At 37.8% G+C, this 25,683-nt stretch overlaps 1 protein-coding gene across 1 annotated transcript in view; it reads right to left on the bottom strand.

The window, feature by feature from the left end:
• The window catches only part of COL3A1 (collagen type III alpha 1 chain), a 323,606-nt gene that overhangs the window by 253,086 nt on the left and 44,837 nt on the right, over positions 1 to 25,683 (bottom strand). Inside the window, exons 2-4 of the mRNA XM_044075159.1 lie at positions 25,278 to 25,462; positions 16,062 to 16,106; positions 5,416 to 5,514 (exon numbers count right to left, since the gene is read on the bottom strand). Coding sequence (XP_043931094.1) covers positions 5,416 to 5,514; positions 16,062 to 16,106; positions 25,278 to 25,462 — 329 coding nt within the window. The remainder of the gene's footprint in view (positions 1 to 5,415; positions 5,515 to 16,061; positions 16,107 to 25,277; positions 25,463 to 25,683) is intronic.

The following is a 25,683-nucleotide window of genomic DNA, read 5'->3' as shown; positions in this document are numbered from 1 at the left end:
CTTCCAGGCTAAGTTTAGTGGCTGGTAAGAACAGATGAGCGCTAACTGCCCTTCTTGGCGTTTATAAATGAATGGTTTGTCTATGTGATCTTTTTTCTCCTTTGGTTTCAATGTTATTTTGGATATTTTGAAGACTCCTTAATGTTTACGAGCATCAGACTTGATTTTAAGGTTTGTGTTTCTAAAGTATAACCAAAGAATCTACTAATGATCTATCAATTAGGTCAGAAAAAGACCAAAACATGGGATGCCTACATCTAGTGAGGTTTGGCTTTATTGGCCTGAATGTATCCTTAGGGTTATTTGCATGCTTCCCATGGGCTTTTACTACAGGAGGTTAAAGGTATTACACAGTGTGTGTGTGTGTGTGTGTGTGTGTGTGTGTGTGTGTGTGTGTGTGTGTGTGTGTGTGTGTGTGTGTGTCACTCTTGCTCTCTCTCTCTCTCTGTATAACCATACTATAAGCAAAACCAACAAACATTGCATTAGTGCCACATCTATAAATCTGTGTAGTCAATGTTACAATTCATGTGCATATAAGAAATGAACTCTGTCACAGTTCCAGTTTAAATATTTCAAAAATAATATACGGCCCCTTTGATTACATCAAAGTCTCAGAGTTGCTCAGTGTAAAACTTTTTGGAATCCCACCCTCAGTATAAAGATCCTTGCATGACTCTCATGGTAAAGGCGAGTGCACCTTTTGTATTAGGTAACCACATGTGAAATTTTCCTATGCTTAGAATTACTAAATATTGGGGGAGACAAGATTCTTGGGGAATATTTCACACATGACCACACAATTTGAATTCTATTTTTTTTTTTTTTAAGATTTGAGCAGAATTTGAACTCTTGACATATGCAATTGGGTGATGGATCTCAGTAATGACTTATTTTTGCCTTCCCTTTTGGCCCGGCAATACAAGTGTAATACTATTAACATGGTACCATAGTGTATTCACTACTTTTTCCTCACTATAAAATGTCATTTGCTACTTTCTTAAGAAACAGTTCACACACTTTCAACCATATAATCCTGACTTCTTTGTTATTTCCTTACCAAGGCCTTGAAAGATAGAAGGCATATTATAGTGATCCTTATAATTCATCATCTTGCATATTTCATCTCCTTCATTTCTTTGACATTTTATTAATTACCATATTTAGTATTCATTCTACTTTTTCAAGGGCTTTTAGAATCTGGCCAAGTTATGAGCCTTTCAGTTCTTCTGCCATCTGCCCCCCGCCCCACCTAGAGGTGAATGTTGATTAGTTATACTAAAGTTTGTGAAGAGCTCATGCCTAAAAAAGATGGTCTGCGAAACAATTAGCAGTAAATGGAAAGACTGTGTCACATGGATAATAATAGGGCCTATGACGTGACTTATTTTTTACAGCAAAGCACTTATATGATGGTATGCAATCAGTTGTCTGAATGTTTTTATTAAGTGTTTGGTCAATAAACTACTGCTGCATGAAAAGACTGAAAGATTTTTTACCATCAGTTCTATGCAACAGCAGTGGAATGGGCAGATTCAGTTTGTCTAATTTGCCTTTACTCCATGGTGGTAAGACCTCATATTCAGCGCACACAGGTTCACAGGGTGTAGGATAGAGTCAGTATAAAGTAATTTTTTATTTAGTCATTCACTGATTTTGTTTAAAGTACATTGCATGACTTTCAAAGAAATGTAACCTTTTTGTATTGCGGTATCTTTTATACAAACTTTTATCACTCAGTGATGTCAATGAGATCTGTTTAAACATATATTCACCCAGAAACACCTTCTACAGAAACTCAGTTTTTACATCACTCAAATCTGTATCACCTGCTTTAAACAATAGTTTTATACGACTGAACTAAAAAAAAATGTTGCCAATATTTAACTAATGTTAAATTGTTCACATTGTGCAATTAGTTTATTTACTGATTAATAAGAATATTCTGTTGGCATTGTTAATCTGATGTCTCATTATTATGTCTGTTTATAAGTGTGTTGTTGTCATGATGATGCGTGTCTTGACTGAAAAGATCCCTTCAACCAGTACACTTGTCAGGTTAATAAATAAATATGATCAGTCAGTAAATCAGTCATACAATCACAAAAACAACAACACAAAAATGCACAAACATAGATGGGGGAAAAGCAGGTGGAGTTTGAATCATGGCTCAGTTTGTATGGAGGAGCCAATCAGTGGTTCTAGCTAGAGATCATGGATAGTGAGGACTTTGTTGGCTAGGCTTACTTAGGCCTTTGGGCCAATAGCCTAGTACCTACCTATGAACCTATGAAAGAAAAGGATAGTTTCAGTCATGTTATTTCGTATATAAAAATTCTTTATAAAGAGGAGAAATTCTAATGGGTAGTGTAAATGTTGTTGTGTTAAAGTATCTTGCAAGGTTGAAAGAACTCATTGGATGCAGTGTAAAGATATTATGGTTACTGTGGGCAGAAAGTGGCTCAAGGCAGGAGTGCCCACTATTACTGATGCTACTAGAATTGTTAGTGAAGGTATTAGAAATGAGGGATAAGAAGAAGTCTATTGGAAATAAAATAAAGTTAGAAAATGTGATCAATACTTCAAGATAGTCGGAGATGATTCCTTCTAAGTAAAGAAGATATACAGGGTATTGTTACAACAGCATGGGTCCTGGGAATGTGAGTGTGCAAATGAACTTTAGGATAATGGGCATATGCCAATGGGATAAGATATGAAAACAGAAAACTAAGAATACTTAGAAATTATACAGAATTTGGAAATTATTTAATGAGGAGTATTGATGGAACAATGTGATAGATTTAAGGAAGAATCAAAGTTAGAGTATAAAACGAAGAAACTCATAGTTACAGACAGGAAGGGGGTAAGACATAGCCAGACATTTGGAAGCACAATAGATAGGCAATCAAAAGGGTAAAATGGCTAGATGTTGCAGTAGGAAATGGTGAAGTTGCTTTTAAATAGGAATAGAAAACTTCCAGGGGAAATGGTGGCATAGGGACTATGGGTCACAAGGGAAGGTGGGGGTCCTTTTTGGGAAGGTGCATGTGATCTTTAAGATGGTAGTATCAAATCTGCGTGATCTAGTCAAACATACAAATTTAGTAAATGGTGCTGAAAAGTAGAAAAAGTCCACACCGTGTAAGGAGTACTGGTAGAGAAATAGGACTAGAATTGAATAGAAAAGTAGATGTTTTGCAGAAGAAATACAGAAGCAGGTTATTTATTTGATGCAGTCACATGTGCTTATTTTAATGCATGGCAGGGGATCAGTTTTAAGAAGAAAAGTGCAAAGAGGTAGTAGGAGACAAAGGAAGAGGAAAAGAGAGAGGAAGCGGAAGTGGATGGCCAGGATTGTAGGAGAAGATGAAGAAAAAAATAAAGCAGGAAAGGATATAGAGTTTATGAGTATGAAAATGCCAGAGAATTCAGGAGCAGAAGATATGTTGGAAAATGATGGAAAACTACATGAAAGAAAGATGGCTATATTCAGAGAATGGAGTAGGTTAGGGGTCCAAAATGCAAGGTCTATGTGAGTGATGAGATGCCGCACAATTTTGTCAATGGAACTAGATTACTTTGGAGGGAATGAGATGTGCACAGATGGCATGGAGGGATAACAAGGTAGAGGGAGACATTGAAGCTTTAATGCAAAAAATGAAAGTACAGAGCAGTTCTGAGAAGGATGGGGAATCAAATAGCAGTAATATGAGTAGGAAAAGGAAGTATAAGACAAAGTGGTAAAGGAATGTGCAGATTATGAAACGGAAAACAAGGAACACATGGAACTTCTATATTTTCAGTCAGAAAAAGAAGAGAAGAACTCAGTAGGAGAGAAAGTATGCTAGGACTGGCAGACTGGGTTATATAAACATTAAACAGCTGGAATGGATAGCAGAGATGGAGAAAAGTGATGGAAATAATGGGAGGTTTGCATACAATCTAAGTACAGAAGAAAATATATTTGTCAAGAGCTCAAGTGGGCCGAGTGGGGACAATTATGGAATATTAAAAGATAGGGAATCTTACTCCTCCTCAGAAGAAGAAAACATAAAAGCAAAAAGGGAAATGGATTCAAGGAAGAGCATGTTGAAGAAAAATAAGAGGAAAGGGTTTAGATGGAAACAGACAGGAAGAGTAGGGGACAGAGATGAATAAAAGGTAGTAGGAAAAACATTTAAGAAAAGGATGAGGTAGTATGAAGAGCAGAAAATAAAGAGTAAGAGGTAGAAAGACATAAAGTAGGAGAAAAGAAAGAAGATGGGGAAACATGAGAAATGAGAGTAAGGAAGGAAAGAGAAGGAAACAAATAATAACTAGGAGGCAGAACTGATAAAGGGGGTGAGATGATGATGGTGCCAGAGTATAAGATATGGAGAAGAGAACAGACTGCTGTGCTCTCATGATGCATATTTGATGTGATATTAAAAGGAAGATATTTTAGTAAAAAGAGCATTATCATTTTTTACTGCATTGTTGTTGTTGACTTGTTCGCATACAGTCCATCTCTGGGTAAGAATTTTTGTCTTTGTTTAGAGAAAGTGTTTTTCTTACCATATTCTTACTTTACCTTTTAGCATCGACTATTTGTTATGTAGACTGTGCAATAAGCAACCTCCCCCATAGCTCACAACTACATTGCACAAAAGTCAGAGACAAAGCCAAAAAATAATATGGGACAAAGGCCCACAATGAGAGATACCTATGAAATTGCATAAGCTACAACATATAGAGTGACAGAGATTTTTTAAATTTGTAATATATAATGATGATTTCTTCATAGGTTTATAGTTGAATAGTAGGCTAACTGCCCTTAAGGGCCATTTTAAGCTTATGTAACAACCCTTGGTAAGACTCAAACCTTGTAGTTTGTGTCTATGAGGTATAGATTTTACCAGTTATGACCCACCCCCAAGTTAATGCTTTTCCTCTTTCTCTATAATTACTCTTAAACTTTATTGACCTCATACTTGCTTTTTTAACTTACATCTGAATAAGCATTTTTTAAACTCTTTTTGAACTCTCCAAGGTTTTGACTCTGTGAATGCTCTGTTAGTGTTCATTCTCTTCATTTGTAGGATGACACCCAGTTTTAAAGAGTCTCATAAAATATCCTAATGCGTGAAGGTCTTACTTTTTCAAAGCTGTTCCATGTCAACAAACTATTAGATCAGGTAAGATCAGTAGAGTTTTTAGCACAATTTAAAAAAAAAATTCCAGTCAGATGATTGGACAATGTTATGCTCACAGTATGCAATCATACATACAACTTGCAGGCTTAAAGAATTACCAACACACTGGCTTGCTGAATTCTTGACCCTACAAATATGCCCATTAGGAATCTCCTTTTCTTCAATAGTGCATATTGCATATTCCTGGACTGCTAGAGAATTGTACAGATATCATTAAACTTACACTATTGTCACATGGTCCACAAACGCCAGGGGATCCTTGTTGACCAGGGGTCCCAGGAACACCATCTCTTCCAGGGGGACCTTGTGGACCTGGTGGGCCCTAAAGTTCAAAGAAAGAAAGAAAATACATTGTGAGGTGCTATGATTCAAAAAATCATTATGCCATAATCAGAACATGATTTATTGTCAAAATACACTTTAGATTGTTATAAGTGAATTATAAACTGTAGCTTGTTATAAGTTAATTATAAACTGTAGAGTATTAGGAATAAGTCATGCAGATACGTCTTCAAGATTAAAATAATAACAGCAGATAACTGACAAGAAAGCCACAGTATAATTGTTTTCATTTATTGAGCCATAAATATAATTGAAACATTAATTAGCTTGCAGTAGACTTTAGTTAATATCATTTCACATTTAAACTGTAATGTAATATAATAGTGATGCCAGCAATGTATAACAAATTTTAGTTTACACATTTGTAGATCCATGTTAATATTGCCACTAAGTTAAAAAATTCACACATGATCCTTATTCCTTGGAATTAATCACAGCAATAAAACATATATATATATATATATATATATATATATATATACGTTGCCAAAGTGGTTAGAAAGACCTTCTATATAGTCCACCTTATCACGAAAGAGTTCACATCTAGATCAAGAGAGGTCATTGTGCCCATCTAATCATCACTCATCAGGCCCATAATTGAATACAATGCCCTTTGGGATGTACCTTACCCGACACCTGCAGCAACTGAAGAGACCCCAAAAGTACCTCACCAAGAGGATCAAGGGCCTCAAACAGATGCCCTATGCAGTTCGGCTAAAGAAACTCCAGCTCTACTCAGTTGCTTACCGCCTACTCAGAGGCGACCTATGCCTGATGTACAAAGCTGCCTGATGTACAAAGCCATGTATAACCCAGAATTAATGGACATGCTCCACCTCAGGAAATCCAAATCCCTTAGAGCTACTCGCTCCAGGGACTTAAACCTCAGCACGGCAATAAATAGGACATGCTGGAGGGACAGATTCATATCCCAAAGGCTCCCCTCACTCTGGAACAGGATCCCAATCCATGTTACGCAGAGACCCTCACTGACCCTGTTCAAGAGAAATCTTGACGGGTGGATGGGGGATCATAAGTTTACCCCTGGGATCTCTTCTATGTCCTTGCTAGACAGAGGCACAGTAAACTAACTTTAAAAGGGCTATCTTCTGTGACGTTAACTAATCTAAATGGGAGGCGAAAGCCAAACACACTCTAGCTAGGCTTATAAATGCCCTAGGGCAGATAGCCTAGTATCAACCTATGAACCTATGAACCTATATTGCATGTGTATGTACCAATATGTTACTAAATATCTCGAAAATGTAAAAATATTGCAGTCATAGAGCCACTGAATTCTTCAGTTGCATATGTAACTAAATTACAAAACATGCATTTCAAAGTTTGTCATATTTTCGATTGAAATGAATGGCATTTATTCACAGGCTAAATAACATTAAAAAAAACCTGCAATTGTTAGGAGCACATTCATTAACAGGGAAATATAAGCCCAGCCTACAATTCCAAAAAGATCTTGCTTTTGAGAGTGTACATATCATTAGAATTTGCCGACAATTATGGGTGCAGCATTTGAGAAAGAAGGCAAATGTACAGAGAGGAGGAAGAAATTGGTGAAGGAGTGGATGAGGGGTAGCATCAACAGTGACATCACCATGAGTCTTATGGAGAGTGTTTTGGGGCCAAACACAGTAATAAAACTGGTATTAGACTCAAAACAGCACAGACTGGTGTGTCAAGCCAAAGGTTGCAGGAATCTGGCATAAATAATGCCTTTAGCTGATGGTAGAAATTACATGGTCATACCAAGATCATAGCAAGGTGTCTGCATCTAAAAGTGAGTCTCCTAGGAAAAAGGAATTAACAACAGACCATGAGGGACAAAAGGGGTAGTGATCAAATTATGAATAATGCAGAAATATAGAGGTTTCATAGAAATGATAGACACTGCAAGATAAGAGACAAGTAGTTGCCTTATCAGCAATCCTTTGTTTCTGAAAGAAAGTCTGAGGCCAGGTCCCTTATTCTGTATATCAGAGCCTTGGCTGTTAACTTTGATATGGGATCCAAAGTCCAAAATTGTCACCATACCTGCAGAATGTCCTTAATTTCTAGAAAGGAAGACTATGCACAGACCTTCATTTCTAGGTCTCATACAAAAAGGATAATTCTGAGTCTGCTGGGCACCTGATGGATTTAGAAAAACACTGACAATCTTTAAGAGTTTAAGATGTGCTATAAATCACGATCTCATGAATGACTTCATTTATGCCTTGTTTTACCACTCCAGCTGAGAAAATTACTATAAACTTGCAGATGCTCTTATGAATGCTTATTAAATGATTTCTACTTCCTCATTCCCCCTTAGTTTCAGGGGTAATAGCACTATTTCTCCACCACTCCTTTCTTAGCCAGATAATTTCAGTATTACTCACACTGTTTAATTTTTTACTAGCCCCAGGAGCAAGGAAGCTGACTCTGATCCATGTGCTGTAAGTACTAGCACCTGAGTGCCAAATGGCATTGACTGTGGCTTCTGTTGCAAATGCATAACTATTATTGTTCATAACTTTGATATCAAAAGTGCCATTGAGTGATAATATCTTTATTGTTGACATTGCTCTTGTCACCAGGTCTGCAATACTGAAATCATAATGGGTTCAGTGCCAAAACCTTTGGTAGGAATATCAACTTTGATGGGTTCAGCCTTTCTTCAGTTATTGCAAATGACTTTGGTGACAAACATTCTATTGTTATTAGAGTCAACACCATGATTGTGTATATTGCTATCCCATTGCTGTGATGCAGAGGATCCCAGCAGAGTGGCATAAAGGATTAAATTCCTGCATGTTGCCCAAGTGGCTTTGGCTGATGTTTGAAGCATTGTCAGGGGAAAAATGGCTGTGCCCATCCTTACGGAGGAAGGATGGGACATATGTTCAGGGCACATGATTCAGGTTTGATTTCACTTGTGGAGAACAGGGAGGCAACTATGAAGTGCTGTCCAAGGATGAGTGTAATGTCCTTCTGATATTAGCCCCTTACAAAAGTGAGAGACAGTCCAGTGCTGATGTCCATCACACATTCAGTGTTCTGAATGTTACTAGCCATGTGCAGTTGTGACACTAAACATAGGATATTCCTCATGTCCCATGTGCAGTGATGGCACTAAACATAGGATATTCCTCATGTCCCACGCGCAGTGGTGCCACTAAACATAGCATATTCCTCATGTGTCATATGCAGTGGTGGCACTAAACATAGGATATTCCTCATGTTCCATGTGCAGTGGTGGCACTAAACATAGGATATTCCTCATGTTACATGTGCAGTGGTGGCACTAAACATAGGATATTCCTCATGTCAGCAGTATGATACTGTATCCTCATGTCAGCAGTACGATGCTGTATCCTCAGGTCAGCAGTACGATGCTGTATCTTCATGTCAGCACTACAATGCTGTATCTTGTCAGCAATACGATGCTGTATCCTCATGTCAGCAGTATGATGCTGTATCCTCAGGTCAGCAATATGATGCTGTATCTTCATGTCAACAGTACGATGCTATATCTTCATGTCAGCACTACAATGCTGTATCTTCATGTCAGCAATACGATGCTGTATCCTCATGTCAGCAGTAAGATGCTGTATCCTCAGGTCAGCAGTAAGATGCTGTATCCTCATGTCAGCAGTATTATGCTGTATCCTCAGGTCAGCAGTACGATGCTTTATCCTCATGTCAGCAGTACGATGCTATATCCTCATGTCAGCAGTATGATGCTGTATCCTCAGGTCAGTAGTATGATGCTGTATCCTCAGGTCAGCAGTACGATGCTGTATCCTATCCTCATGTCAGCAGTATGATGCTATATCCTCATGTCAGCAGTACAATGCTGTATCCTCATGAAAGCAGTATGATGCTGTATCCTCATGTCAGCAGTACGATGCTGTATCTTCATGTCAGCACTACAATGCTGTATCTTCATGTCAGCAATACGATGCTGTATCCTCATGTCAGCAGAATAATGCTGCATCCTCAGGTCAGCAGTATGATGCTGTATCCTCATGTCAGCAGTATGATGCTGTATCCTCAGGTCAGTAGTATGATGCTGTATCCTCAGGTCAGCAGTACGATGCTGTATCCTATCCTCATGTCAGCAGTATGATGCTATATCCTCATGTCAGCAGTACAATGCTGTATCCTCATGAAAGCAGTATGATGCAGTATCCTCATGTCAGTAGTACGATGCTGTATCTTCATGTCAGCAGTATGATGCTGTATCCTCATGTAAGCTGTATGATGCTGTATCCTCATGTCAGCAGTACAATGCTGTATCCTCAGGTCAGCAGTATGATGCTGTATCCTCAGGTCAGCAGTATGATGCTGTATCCTCATGTCAGCAGTATGATGCTGTATCCTCATGTAAGCCGTATGATGCTGTATCCTCATGTCAGCAGTACGATGCTGTATCCTCATGTCAGCAGTATGATGCTGTATCCTCATGTAAGCCGTATGATGCTGTATCCTCATGTCAGCAGTACGATGCTGTATCCTCAGGTCAGCAGTATGATGCTGTAGCCTCAGGTCAGCAGTACGATGCTGTATCCTCATGTCAGCAGTACGATGCTGTATCCTCATGTCAGCAGTATGATGCTGTATCCTCAGGTCAGCAGTATGATGCTGTATCCTCATGTCAGCAGTATGATGCTGTATCCTCATGTAAGCAGTATGATGCTGTATCCTCATGTCAGCAGTACGATGCTGTATCCTCAGGTCAGCAGTATGATGCTGTATCCTCAGGTCAACAGTACGATGCTGTATCCTCATGTCAGCAGTATGATGCTGTATCCTCATGTCAGCAGTATGATGCTGTATCCTCATGTCAGCAGTGCGATGCTGTATCCTCAGGTCAGCAGTGCGATGCTGTATCCTCATGTCAGCAGTATGATGCTGTATCCTCATGTCAGCAGTATGATGCTGTATCCTCATGTCAGCAGTATGATGCTGTATCCTCATGTCAGCAGTATGATGCTGTATCCTCATGTCAGCAGTATGATGCTGTATCAGGACACCTCTATCTCCTTGTTGTCTCCAACCATAATATGGAGTGTATCTGGGGAGTAAGAAAGGGTAGGTAGAGCAAGTTATCAATGAGAGGCACTGCAGTTAGTTGATGTGGGAGAAACATATTGTCAGAAATCCATCCATTGCTGCATCTGCCCTCTGAGGACCTGCATTGCCCCCAATGTGAGCCTTAAGGTAATCCACAAGCATTACTTGTTTGAGCCCATGGCAGTCCCTTTTCCCAAACAGCAGAGACAGAATGTCCAGTACCTTGTACATTGCCGCATCTGCCCTCTGAGGACCTGCATTGCCCCCAATGTGAGCCTTAAGGTAATCCGCAAGCATTACTTGTTTGAGCCCATGGCAGTCCCTTTTCCCAAACAGCAGAGACAGAATGTCCAGTACCTTGTACATTATCTCTCAGTGTCACCTGGGCTGTTCATCACCATGTGTCATTGCCCTTCTTGGACTCATCATATTTAAGGCTGTAAAAACACATTTCAAGAGGAGGAAGCTGGACTCGCACATAGATGGACCAATCCACCTGATAATGAGGAGAAGGTTGCAGACTCCCCCAACTCCTGCAAATGTTCTGTGAAATTTTAGAGGTGATGAAACAGAGGAAAAATGGCCCACTTAACCCATCATTCTCTTTCTGCAAAGTATATTGCAGGAAGCTATTCAGGCCCCTGATTCATCTTCCTGGGTAGATGCTGAGTGATTCTATTTATCAACAAAATGGCTATGTACACAACAAAAGAAAATCCTGATGTAGTGAATTCCATTTCAGGGAGATTGAAAAGAGTCTTCTGGTCGGGTCTACTTTATTCCTGCGAAAGTTGAATCAGTCAAATACAATTCACGTGAACCATAACAAGTGAAACACCAATATGTTGAATGCACTAAACCGTGAAATTCAAAATCTCGATCCCTCATAGTTGGCCAACCCACCGCCTGCAACATACTACCTACCGAAACACAGTAAAAAACAACACATACACACACTAACCAAAACCCTACTTCTAACCCTAAAGTAAAGCACCAAAACCCTACTTCTAACCCTACACTAAACCCTGTATACACAACTATCTATGCACTATCCTTAACCCTTCCCTAACCCTAAGGTCCGTAACTACTGCACACTTACCCTACTGAGCTATACCCAAACAAACTAAATATTCCATACACATACACTTAACAAAACCCTACACTAAACCTTACATACATTACCTATCTATGCACTTATCTTAACCCGCACCCTAACCCTAAGGTCTGTAACCAATGCACACTTACCTTACAGAGCTATTCTGCAGATGGGCCAACTATGCAAATTCGATATTTCCACTTTCGCGGTTTAGTGTGTTCGACGTACTCATGTTTGCTCGTTATGTGTCACGCAAATTGTATTTGACCGATTCAGCTTTCGCAGGAATAAAGTAGACCCCTCTGGTCTACTAAGGACTGGAAATATTGGTCATAGAATTCAAAGGCTGACGGTGTTGCAGCAACATTTGTGTTTCAAAAGGTGTCCATGATTCTGAGTCCAGTTACCTACCTTCATGATAAGGAGTTCAGAGAGGGGCAGGTATAGAAAGCAGGTCTATATGTGTCCCACTTTTTCTTTGAGGAATTTAAATGACATATCCCATATGATAAGGTTTTGGCTACAACTGTCAGATCATATGCAACAATCTCTACTTGGGCATTTGAATCAAATGTTATAATGAAAGCTGGCAACTACATGTTCTGCCTTAAACCTCAGTGTGACACTTTAGCAATGGTTTTCTTGGCCATTCCATTATACCTTTCATAAGGTTTTTAGATTTTTTTTAAATTCTATTACATTTTTTGTATATATCTTTTTGACTACAAAGTAGTCACAGTATGTTTGGGAGGTGGGAATGAAACCAGAGTGTTGAGGGGGAAAATACACCATCTTCATGCAGCCAGTGATCAAGGATCAGGACTAAACCCCAGATTCTGGAACTTTGAGATCTTAACCACTGAAGCACCATGGTGCCTAATACTTCACAGGACCTGGAGAGTTGAATGATCTCAAGTTTCTGAGTCTGTGACTGTTCACAGTTTCCAGAGCTTGGAAAGACCAGGACTGCACACTCCAAACCTGATTCTAGGCAACCCTTTTCTGATCCATACTCCTGTAGTTGTTACCACCACAAAATGTTTCAGTCCTAGGGTGGTGAGGGGCATTAACAAGGGCAGACTATCCAAAGTATATGGTCACAATCAGAGGCAGTTTGCACATAAATGTATAGGACATGAAGCCATCATTTGCACTTTTTAAGCCTTTCAAGTCTCCCTTTTACAGGGTGCAATAGCCATCCAAACATGACAGTTGCTCAGTATATCAGCAAGCAAGCAAGTGGGGATAGGCACAAGAGCTTGGGAATGGGATGTGCTAATTAACTGTTTCTTGACTGATGACCACATTCTTGGGAAGGCAATACTGTATTGAAAAGGCTGTCACGGACATCTGATCCCATGAACTGTTGGAAGAAGTATTGACCTCCAGCATTTCATATGTGGTAGAGGTTAATAATAATGATTTAAATGTCAAAACCCAAAACAAAACACGATATGATTAAGATGAAAACAGGAAGGTCAGTGCATGAGAAAATCAAATTAATTTATTTCCTTAGTAAGCACCTTTGTCTCAAAAATCAAAGTGGGGTTCTATAAGATGGTCCTTTCAGTTCATCCTCATAGCTTGATGCATCTTTCTTCTCTTCACTCATAAACTAACGCGGCTTGTAATGCTTTTTCAGGTATAGGACTCCTTCCATAGAACAATTTTCACCCCTCATTTGGTTCACACAAAAATGTGCAGTTTTACTATCTATGCACATAATTTCTTCAAATCTAGTTCCTCCTGTTACTGACTTGCTGATCTATTTTTACACTTTAACTCTATCTCTTTAATCATATATTTTATTGCAGCTTACTTATTCTGCCCCCATAGGTAACAACAGTAGCAGTTTAGTTAACCAGTCTAATTGCAGGGATTGCATAATGCCACATTCTTCATAGCTTTACATTACATTATATTATATATATTATATATTACATTTTAATGATAGCTTTATTATTATTGTTATATTGCAATCATAATGTAGTTAATTATAATTATCCATATATTCAAAGGGGTAACAAGGCATACTCCAAGTATGTCATGATATGCACTTTTTAGCTTTATTTCTTTTTTAGGATTTTGACTGAGAGATCACAACTGACTGACTTGATTAGGATTATCGCCTATAAATAGATACTTTCTCTTTTAATTGTAGGCAGCCTATTTAACAAAATTATCAATGCTGAAGTTCTATGCTGTCCAGAAACCCATACTGTTAGGAGTGAAGTGTGGCGCCTCATTTGTGGCTGGGGCTACATTCTGGGAGGTGATGTAATTTTGTGTGTAATTCCAGAAATCCTGGTTACACCCCTGTTTATATTTACTCTTTTGCGATATTATTTATTTTTGAGATTTAATTGAACTTCCCCATTGGTGTCTGAAGACTGGCTATAGCTCGTAAATGTTAAATGAATGAATAAATAAATGCTGCCAATGGATGGAACTTACTGCATACTGATAGTCATTGTTGTATGGACTGTTAGAACCTGATTTGAGCATTGATCTATCAGTGCTGACAGTGGAAGGAGCTATTCAGCTTGATAAAGGTCATTTAGTCAAAACCATCATAACTTTTTTTACCCTTTTTTAACAAAACCCACAAAATTATGCCCCTTACAACCCCCATAGCCACAGTCTCCATCATTGCTAGATACTCTGAATGTAGTAACATAGCTGTAAGCTTTTGATTAATCATACCTTGTTTTTTTGTCAAGCCCACCTGCACTTGTCAGGTTACTCAAAGCCTCTCTTGCTGGCAGTAAATCTATATTGCCAGTCTATGCATGCTGCTAGCAGTTGGTATGAAGAGTAACAGATGGCATTATTGTATAAAATGTGTATCCTGTTTTGGATTGACATAACATCCAGGATTTGTTCACTGCCTTATGATTTGTTGGTTGTTAAGATATGTTCTAGCTCCACCATAGCCCAGAATAAGATTTGATTATCGTCAAGTGAATGAGTGAATCAAGTGATGGAGGGTAGCTAATATTTATTGTTGAAATGCTAGGCTGCATGCAGGTAAATTAGAATATAATAGCATGTTTTCTGCATGCAGGGATAGTGGACTGTCTGACTGTAAATGTCTATATCCAGTACACTGAGGATTTACCATATGAATACAATTCTCTTTTGTGTTTCTTTTCCATTTTTGGTGGGGACTGCATCTAGCTTTTTACCCATTTATATACTTTCATGATCTGCTATGCTTTGACACATTAAGCACAGTTGTTGACTATAGGTTGTTATATTTTATTTATGTTTTGATGAACCATATGCCCTATATTCAGTGATTTTGTGGGATTAGAATAACTTTAACTTTTCTGTTTTGCATTTTATGTTCTATTCTGTTTTGTATCATCAGTTGCTTATTTAGGGAAATTTTGCAGATGCCTGTCTAACGCTGAAAAAAATATTTATCTCTCCTATTACTGAAATTTATCAGACTTCCTTCTAGTACAGATTGACTTTTGTCTGAGGTTTAATTTAGATTAACTTAGATGTAACAAGAGAACCAAACTGATCCACTGTAGACCATTTTCATTTATGGTGACCCAGGCCAAAATTACAAGAGTAAGTGTAACTTATGTTTAGACAGATGCTGGCTCTGTTATATACAAGGGTGAAGCTATGAACAGTGCCATGCTGACCCATGATCAGTTAGTCACCTCAGTGCTGGAAGAATAGGCTGGGAAGGGAGTTCAGAGAAAAGGCTAACCTACATGGGGTGGGAGGTGGACATTTGTTCTGGAATGTGTACTCCGCTAACCATCCCTACTGGAGACCAGTGATGGCCTGAGACATCTCTTTCAAATGGGGAGAGGCTATGACAAACATTCAGACTGTCACACCACACGCGTATCACTGCTGACCTTGTGGGCATGCTTATGGGAATGGTAAGGCTAGCACAACAAAACTATTAGATGGCTACCTAGATGACAGCGCTAGCTCTATTAGATGGCTACCTAGATGACAGCGCTAGCTCTCATCTAGTAGTAAGCAAATGAGCAGAGTCACTGCATTTGGACAGAAGTCTGCAACCAATATGTGGAGAGGTCTGAGTAGTTAATTCAGCCAGAATGTTTATGAAGTAGACTAGACTACCCTAAGAAAACCCACATTGAGATGGGGAAAATGTTTGAACTCTACACTTACAAATAACCAGATATAAAGAGAAAATTCCAGACCTCAGTATTATGAAATAGAAATCTTAGCACTGATCTTCTTGACATTCTCTGTACTAGTCAATCGAATAGCATGAATGATACTATGAAATAGACAGAGCTTAGACTGAAGATAATGTACTTCATAGCATTGCGTAGTTTATATCATGTTGCATAACAAAAAATACTTACAGGTGGCCCTATTTCAGGTCTTGGTGGTGGGTCAATAATTGTTGTCTAAAAGAGAAAAATAAAGAAAAACATTATTTTTATGCAAAAATGCCAAAAATGTCATTAGTTTTATGCAAAATGCAAAACAGTCTACTTTGGTGTACCTTGTACTCATTTATCACTTTCTTTTTCTGGTCCACAAACTATAGGACCTGCTCATAACACTACCAAATGCAAAGAAAAAAAACAAAATGCAAGTCATACAAAGGCTTTTACTACTGCACAGTTACCAAAGAAGATGTAAACAGTGCTCTGCAAGTTAAAAAGGATGATTTGAATGTAGCTTGTGTGCAACACGTTACTCTAATCACCAAGTTGTGCATGTGGGAATGGTTTACCAAGGCAGAGACTGAATATAAAAAAAATGTATTACATATTTTGTTTTCAGACCTACTACTTATAAGTGAATAATAACAAAGAAAACAAACTGACTAAAATAGAAACAAATATAATACAGTTGATGTTAAAACATTTTCAAGAATGTTTCCATTGGAGGTAGTGTTACAAATCTGGAATGGTTGTGATAAGTGCATCAGACCATGTAGTCTAGCAGCATGCAGTTTAAGAGTTACTTTACATTACCAGGTTCCTTAACAGACTATTATTGCCTCTTAGTCCCTCCTCCTTTATTCTACTATAGGGACATGAGACAGTGTGGCTGGGATGATCGAACACTTGACGAATCATATCTTAATTTTTCTGCAGCAGTCAGCACCAGCATGCATTGTTGACAGGTTGGTGCACTATGATGCATGCTTCAGTTTACACATTTAGCAGAATGGACTCCTTTTGTTGATAGCGCATGCGTACCACTACACAGTGATCCATTACTTGTTTATAACAGGCAATAACTACAATATCTAATTAATCACCTTCATCCTAATAATGAAGAACTGGTCTCAAGCTGTCTCACTTGAAGCACATGCTTCCAACCTTACATTATCCTATAGTGAGCTAAGTTATCTTGGGTTACCAGCAGTACAAATGGCCACACTGAGCCAGAACTTTAAGTTAGAAATGGATGTCCCCAGGGCAGTGTGCCTGTTGACTTGTTTAATTATGTTTCTGTTTTGCAGAAGGGTACTCTACCCAAAACAATGAAAAATTTTCTGTAGCATCTTATTTAGTACATTATTATCAAACATGTTTGACTATAGTATTAATAAATATGCACATTATTACTACATTAAATAGAAATCTTAACCAAGTAACTAATGCTATTAGTGTGTTAAGTCTTTGACTGAATTCCCCCCCTTCCTTTCAGGGCACATTTAGAGGGCAGTGTTGGGGTATCTCTTGTATTTATTCTCTCGGTTATTGTCTTCCTTTCTGTTCCCTCAGTTGAGGAGTACAGCAGGGCTGTATATTGGGTTCAGTGTTTTTTGAAAATGTGAAAAATTTTTAAGTATGAATATTTTTATTTTACATATAAGAGAAAAAAAACTTCATAGGAATGTATGGCTAGGCTCCTAAAAATCCCCACAGATCATTAGCCTAGTAAATATGTATAAAACTATGACAACCTTGTCCTCTGTTGTGATGGAACGCCTTGTAAATGCCATAGCTATGCTGACAACACAAGCTGTATGTCTCCTTCTCCAAAGAGCATAAGGAGTATTGGATCCTGTAGAGAATTGTGCAGATACTATACTCACCTATAAACAGGATGGAACTTGGCCTGCCCATGACTGACACTTGGGCTTTTAACACCGAGTACAGAGGTCAGAGTTTAATGTTTTTTTTTTCAAGATCCTGAATCTCATACCCATCCTTGACATTCAGCACCATTTCAGTAGCAGTTGTTTATTGCCATCTGGCCTTATCATGATCAGAGGAATCCCTATCTTAAGAACCTTACTCAATCAGAGGACCTTACAATGATTGTTCCAAACTCTGTTGTTCCCTGTTTGAACTATTGCAGTATGTTTTACCTGTAGATCTTAAACTTTGAGCTATACAAGTTACAATTTGTAAAATAACTCTAAAGTGAGGCTTCTGAGGCTTCACACTGGGCCTTGAAGTATAGCAAACCTTATACCTCATATGTCCATATGTGTGGGAGGCTAAAGACAACTGGGACCTTTTTAAGCCTTGCCATACATCTTAAGTTTCTGAGAAAGTCTGATACCCTTGGTAGTGTAAGCAGGCCTATGGGAATGAAGCAATTACAAGCAGTGGCCTGGGAGAGGAACCATTTACAGGCTGTCAGTTTCTATTAGAGACATGGGTGTCAAAACACCTATCTTTCCCTCTCACTACTGTTTCCCTTCTGAGCCTAGAACCACTTTAAAAATTCTTGTGATGATGTTCAGGGTCCTACTCATTTAAAGGAATTTCTACTACCCTACCAGCCTCCTCATGAACTGCAGTCATCCATTGTGGTACTACTAATATTCCCTGTGGCTAGGTTTTTGTCCTGTTTGCTCAGGTCTTTTTACCACTGTACCTCTCAAGGTAGTTTTGCGAATGCAGCTCAGTGCACTTATTTAGGAGGTGTTCAAGCCAATTAAAAAAATGTTCTGGAGAGCTTCCTGGGACCCTTTATAATAACAGAGTACCCCTCATCCCTAAGGTATTTATCAGTGTTTTACTGTATTACTTGTATTATTATTACTTATTTATTTTGTGGCTGCAGCCTACATGAAATAAATGCTGCTTGATAAATTACTTTATAAGAGGGAAATATGTCCAGTTATAGACTCTATCATAAATATATACCTGCCATTTTTTTAAAAAGATATTACTCAGTAATGTGGCATAGACTAATTAAGAACAGGCAGCATTTTATCCAATATACCCAGTTATTGTAGTTAGACAAAACTACAGAGAGGAATCATAAGAGTTTGAGAATGGGAGGAGGCAAAACAAAGCCTCCATGATTTAGTAAGCAGTGTAGGCTGAGTGGTCTAGTTATTGGCAAAACAGATTTCTGAAGAAGTGGGGGGATGGGTGTTGCTGAATCAGACTGCTCAATTTAACTTGGACTAAAATCATAATATAGATATAAGGACAAAGATATACTTTTGAGTTCTTCACAAAGGTGTAGGGGGATGTCAAGTATTCCTTGGAAGATCATACAGCTGAAGGAGATGTATAGACACTGGTGTATGAGTGAAAACTGAACCGCTGAAGGTCCCATGCATAACTAAACATAATGATACCAAATAAGGTGTGCAGGATGACAAGGAAACCTGAGTTTTGCAAACTACTAATTCCATCCATCCATTCATCCATCCATCAACTTGTAATAACTGCTTCACCTAGACCAGGGGTAGAAGGGAAAAATAGATAGCTGTATATCTTGCCTCACCAAAGACCTACCTATGATCACATTGCCTCTCATCTGTCATTTTTACTTCTTTTCTTTGATTTGTCGCTAGACAATTCAGTGAATTCATATCATATACCACCCCCATCTCTTTCTCTCGTATCTCTTTTCTAATAATGCATATAAAAGGCACTAAGGATTCATTCTTTAAAATTATGCCCTTCAATCCATTTAGGTCAGCATTTACATAATGCTTTTTTGAATACCCTATTCTAAACTTTAGCTCAGGTTTGGTGTATGGCCACTGGACACAATTTTCTAGACATGACCCTAGAATTGCATAATATAAGAAAATGACTTAAGTTCTACTTTAGTCCATTCACTTAGGTATTCATCCCCATCCTAGAATCATTCTGGAATATGTTCTGCTTTTCTCCTCTGCTTTGCATGATTATCAGTGGGAATTATAACTTTTCATTTCCTTTTCTCCATACATAATTTTTGTGGGTATTTTTATTAAAGTATACTGTCTTGTTCTTTTTTGCATTAAACCTTAGCTTTTGCTTATTTCCGCACTACATAAGGTTTTGAATGTCATACTAGAAAATTGTTCTACTGCCTGTTACAACAGTTCTATTTTTTCTTTTATTGTGTTTTAATGTAAGCATACTTTATACACGTTTATATTCCCAATAGTGCACTACAAATTTTAAACAAGCTCTTGTCTGAAATATTTGTTTTTGTTTTTTCTGTTCTGTTTTACCCATTTTTATTTGCTATCTGGGAAAATCACTTAGCAACTAATTCCACTTTTTTAAGAGTGACCCAGGAGCACTACCATGTTAAATGATTTTCATAGAGCCACATATTATGCAGGGTCTATTTCATGTGGTTGAAAGGCCATATGGTCGAATCCAAGAAGTTCAAATCTTGGATATCAAACATTTCTGACCTATTAGCAACAAAAACCTTGCTTGCATGTTATAAAGCTTTGACTTAGATTTAACAATATTAACAATGCACAACACCTTAATCTTTAGACAATGTTAGACCCTCCTTTAATGTCAGTCCTTCCTTGAGAATCTCTTTGACTCACTGTAGCTTGAGCTAAGTCATCATGCATTAAATTCTTCTTCAATCATTCCCATCTGCTGATTTGAATTAAGTCTCTAATTTTAAGTATGTATTAAACCTTTATTACATAATTAAAATTTATGAGTTAGATCCTGAATGGATTTCAGCTCTGACTGTCCAAAACCTGTTGCCTTTTTTATGTTCTTTCTAATACTAATTTTCTGACATACCCTGTAGATCAGGGAAATACTGCTATATAAATTCCTTCGACAATAAGATGATTGGAGCAAAACTTTCCATCTCCTTGTGTAGTCTTAACTTGTGAACCATTTTTTGAATAGCTTTGGCATATTCAGTGAGGACCCCCCCATTTATCACTTCATTATTTCTTTCTAGAGTGGTCCACACTAACCAGAAAAGAGACCAGTTTTGTAACTATATTATTTTCCATGGTATTCGACATTCATCTTGTTGCCACAAGAGCCAAACCATTAGCTGTGATATCAGTGCGTACTGTCTAACATCAGCTAACCTGGAGCCTCTACATGGCACAAGGCCCAATGTTAATCAACCCTTGAGTAAGACTTAGAAAGGTACCAAATTAACTGGGGTAAAAATGTCGCCTATTCTCTTACTATTGTATTAGGAGGCACATATCCCTCATTATAGCATGAAAACAACTATTCTGAAACTAGTAACATTTTTATGCCCAGAATTAAATTTTCTAGGAAAATTATCAGATGCTTGCAACTGTCAAAAACAGCCTTAAAATCACTGTGCAGACCCTTAAAAGGACCTCTTCAATTTCTATTCTACTCCTACTAATGTCTATCACTAAATACTTAAAACAGTGTGGTCCCTAATCTACTTGAAACATTTCCAGGACTGAGCGAGATGTATTATAGTTGACGGGAAGAACTATTGTGTACAATAAAAATAAATATTTTAGATTTCATTTATTAAAGTTTTTTTCTGCAACTAGGGAAAGGAACAAAGCAGGAATCCTTCCCCTCACAGATGAGCATTCAGTCAGAATGTAATAGTTTTTGAATAGTGGCTTATGTTCTCTGACCTTAATAGAATCATGTTGATTAATATCAGTTAATGTGCATATCATCTTCTGTAGACAATCAGTGCATATTCCAATATTTAATAGTTGACACTTGTATAATATCATGGTGTAATAGGACCCTGGTTCTACACCAGATTTACTCTTCTTTAATGACTTCACTGTAGCTGCTGATTTCTATGATGGCTGGGATTTTCATGTTTGCTTTAATTATGACATACTTATAAAAAATCTTGCTGGATAACACCATGCATAAATTTAAAAAGCACATTAGACAAGCCATCTACTTAAGAGCATTTAGATTTTTCAACTTCATAACCTGAGCTAGAACCTCTTCAGTTGCAGTGGGCTTTATGATTTTTCAATATTCAAGTTCTGCTACACTCACTATAATTTGTCCACGACCTCTTGCCCAACTCAAAAAACAACGCCGTATATGCCATTGTAACCAGTTTATTGAAAATCTCACACACCCTTATAAATTGTACAATAATTACCCATGCCCAAAAGATCAAGCCACTCCTAAATCACACTATATATAACCTCAGTTGCCACACCTCCCACAGTACCCCACTTCCTAACCTCAGTAACACATTCTTACAGACACAAAATCTTTTTGTCTTTTAACTCTCCCTCCTCCACCTTTTTACATAAGATACCAATCCTAGCCAGCCTACCAATAAAGAAACACCATAAAACACAATATCCCCACCACCACCATGCAAAAATATATTGACGAACATGCCTGTTTACACAAATTACATTTATCTCGAAAATGCTTCATATAACCTTGTACCCCTTCCAACTGGTCTTTTAATAATTCTTGTAAGTAAAGCTGCAGCACCTGAAATATACCTTCTTGTTTTATATTAACTATGTAGACTGATTTGTTTTATGCTGGATATCAGTGACACACTTGGTTAATCATCCTTAATGCCAGCATTTGTACTGCTTATGGAGTCAATGTTGACTAGTGCCAGCTCAGTTTTTCCAGATAGATAACTGTGTACTTTTTTAAAATATCTTGTCTATCCTTTTTCAGATTATGACAATCATCTGTAATTCTGCTATCCCTTTCTGCTTTTCTGTTTCTAATACTTTCAGACTAAATTTCTGCCCTTCTGAGTTACACCCTCAACTGCTCAGTTCTCTCTTCATTAATGCTTTCAACTTTAGGTGGGTACACTTATTTAATCCTTCCTTAATATGGCTACTGACAGATTTCCTACCACATTAACTTCCCTAATCTCATTCGATAATTCCAGAATCAGCTTTTCAGGACTTAAAATATTTTATACCCTCATTTAATCTCTAAAAGATTTGAGGTGGGTTCTCACTTAGAGCCAGCTCTGAACTCTGCAAGGAGTGATCTGCCAGCAGGGCTACCATCAAAACATATATATATTGAAAGAGAAAATGTGACACTGTCGTTTAAGAGTTTACCATCCTCTAAACATACATGCATAAATAGTCTAGACATATCTTTTGCTATAGGAGGTATATGGGTGATTTCTTTGTTGATGCTTCATCCAATCCTACTATAAAAATGACCCCCCCCCTTATAATCTGACCCTAATAACAGCTGCAATGTAATAGGTCTGATCTCAATGGACAATGAAACCAGGGATATATACAGAAGCTACTGTTACATGAAATCCCTTACACCAGCCTTTTAATGCTGTCATTTTCACATGCTCCTGTCTCCAAATATCTGATACTTCAATACAAAAGACTTTGCATGCTAGTATTACTACTCCTCTTTTCTCCCAGAATAATCATCACCAGCAGGTCCTTTATGTCCACTTCTCAGATAGTTTGTTTAGTGCTCTACTTTTCCTGAGCTCTATGTAGATTTCTTCAGGATTCATTTTCACAGCAACTCCCAAAACTTCAGTATGAAGATACAGCGCCCACTTTTATTTACTACAAATAAACATGTTGCTTTTCCTGGTAACTTCCAGGGCATTGGTGTAAGCCCCTGGATCACAATATATTTTAATGTGACACCTTCTGTAACAGCTAACTTTCCTCTGTGTGAATGAACTTTGACTGAGTTATCAAAATTATGGACTCTCCTTTCAGTTTAGTTTCAAGAGTGCAGTCCTGGACTCACCTAAATTGCACCTTTCCTACCTCTCAGTCAAGTGGACCACCGATTCAGATGTCATATGCATTTCCTATTTCTTCTGTGCCTTATCATTTTCTCATGGTAGGCAGCAGTGCCCAAATATATTTGACTGACACAGAGTGAGTAGTTAGGCAGTCCCTTTGTTCTACCATATTTGATACCACTAAATCACAACATTATATAGGCTATTGCATATATACGCAGATTGCAGTGTTATTCCACCTGGTTTCAAGCTAAAAATCCAGCTTAACCTTCTAAGTTCACATTTGCTACACAGTCTACTTTTGTCAGCCGAACTGCACAATATCCATGTCCAACAATAAGGAAAAATAGCTTAGAAGGCTTGGTCTAACTAGAGCCCCATGCATCAGGGTACTGTCTTCACTGGGCTCAGTGGTACTCCCAAAACATTACAAGTCTTGAAAGCAAAATATTCTAGACCTTATGTAATGTTATGTGTATTCAGCAGAGTCTAAAACATATTTATACGTGTCACCTTGTTAGGCAACTATGCATTACACAAATGCCATCTAAAAACATCTGTATCTATATGTATAACTAGATGTTTGAGTGGTTTAAAATGAGGTGCATAACAACATGTATCTATATTACTAGATTAGCTTCTTAGCTGATATTGAATAGCGATACCAAAAAAAAAATCTTGACCAATATCGGATGAATAATAATTTTTTGAAGCATTTTTTGGCTCCCATACAGATGACAATCAGTTGCTTACAGAGTCTCTCATTGATCACTGGGGTTACCAAACCCTCCCACCTCCCTTAGATTTGCTCTGAAAATATTTTTGGTTGGTGAATAGAGTATGGTGTCCAAGGGCAGCCATGCTGCTACCAAGGGAGAAATTTACTTATTGCTCCTTAGTCCTCCTACTGACTAGTAACACTTTGAGGGTGGAGTGCACAATGGGCATAAGAGATGGCCCGCCCCTAACATTTGTAAGAGGCTAATGCAAGCAGGAAGCCCTGCCCACTCTCAGGCAACAACATATAGTTGTTTCCCCAGGCTCAAACATGGAAATCATACCACTCACATGTCCCCTGAGATTATATGACTCCCTTCTCCACTCAGGATGGTCATGTCCATTCTCCCAGCTGGAGCAGATAAGCCAAGCCACTCCTCAAACTCAAGTTAAATGGACAGTAGTCAGGGCTTTATCCCTCCATGCCAATGGCACAGCTTACCATGCAAAATATATTGTAATATTGCAGTGCAGCTTCTGACATGTTGCTTCCCTTTCATGGCAATGTGTCATTTGTTGTTGTTCCCAGTTTCATACAGTTTTAACTACACTTATGTGAATTTATTGAAAAGAGCCTTCATTTTTAGTAAATATACAAATGTAGACAAAATAGCAAGCCATTATATATATATTAGAAGTGGCCTTTGGAATATGAAATAATAAACTAATGTGTAAGAATACGCCACTGAATATAAAATTCTTACCAGTAAAAATAATCATTTACAGAATTTCTAAAAATACAGTTCCTTCATTGACACAATATGTGCAACAATCTTAGAATACATTTAATATAAATATATGAATTTCATACAGAAGATTCTTACAGGACAGGATATGAAATACATGTATTTAAAGCTTACAAAATAATAGTTACTTACAGGTCTGGGAGTTGGACAGACTTGGCAACATTCTCCAAATGGGATCTCAGGGTTTTCACATTTTACATCTTCACACGTTATGTCATCACAAATTGATTCTCCACTATCACAAACACAGATCCTACAAGATTCTGGTTTCCAAACATCTCTGTCTTGATACGTCTGTCCATCAAATGAGCATGAATCTGTGGTAAAGATATATAATGAATGATAACTTTGCATACAGCATCATATTTTTTTTTATTTTCCAATTTATAAATTTCAGATTTGTTCTCAAACTACATATATTTCTCTTCATGTTTAGTTATCCATTGAGAAGAGACAGCCTAAAGTTATATATTATTAATGTTTCAACCCAATATAAATATAAATGCAAAATGTTTTACTACAAAACCTTAACTTATTC

The sequence above is a fragment of the Protopterus annectens genome, chromosome 6.part0 (genome assembly GCF_019279795.1).
Source record: "Protopterus annectens isolate FY-2018-M chromosome 6.part0, PAN1.0, whole genome shotgun sequence".
NCBI classification, from domain to species: Eukaryota; Metazoa; Chordata; order Ceratodontiformes; family Protopteridae; genus Protopterus; species Protopterus annectens.
Note: the sequence above shows the minus strand (reverse complement) of the source record. Positions and strands in the feature narration are given on the sequence as shown.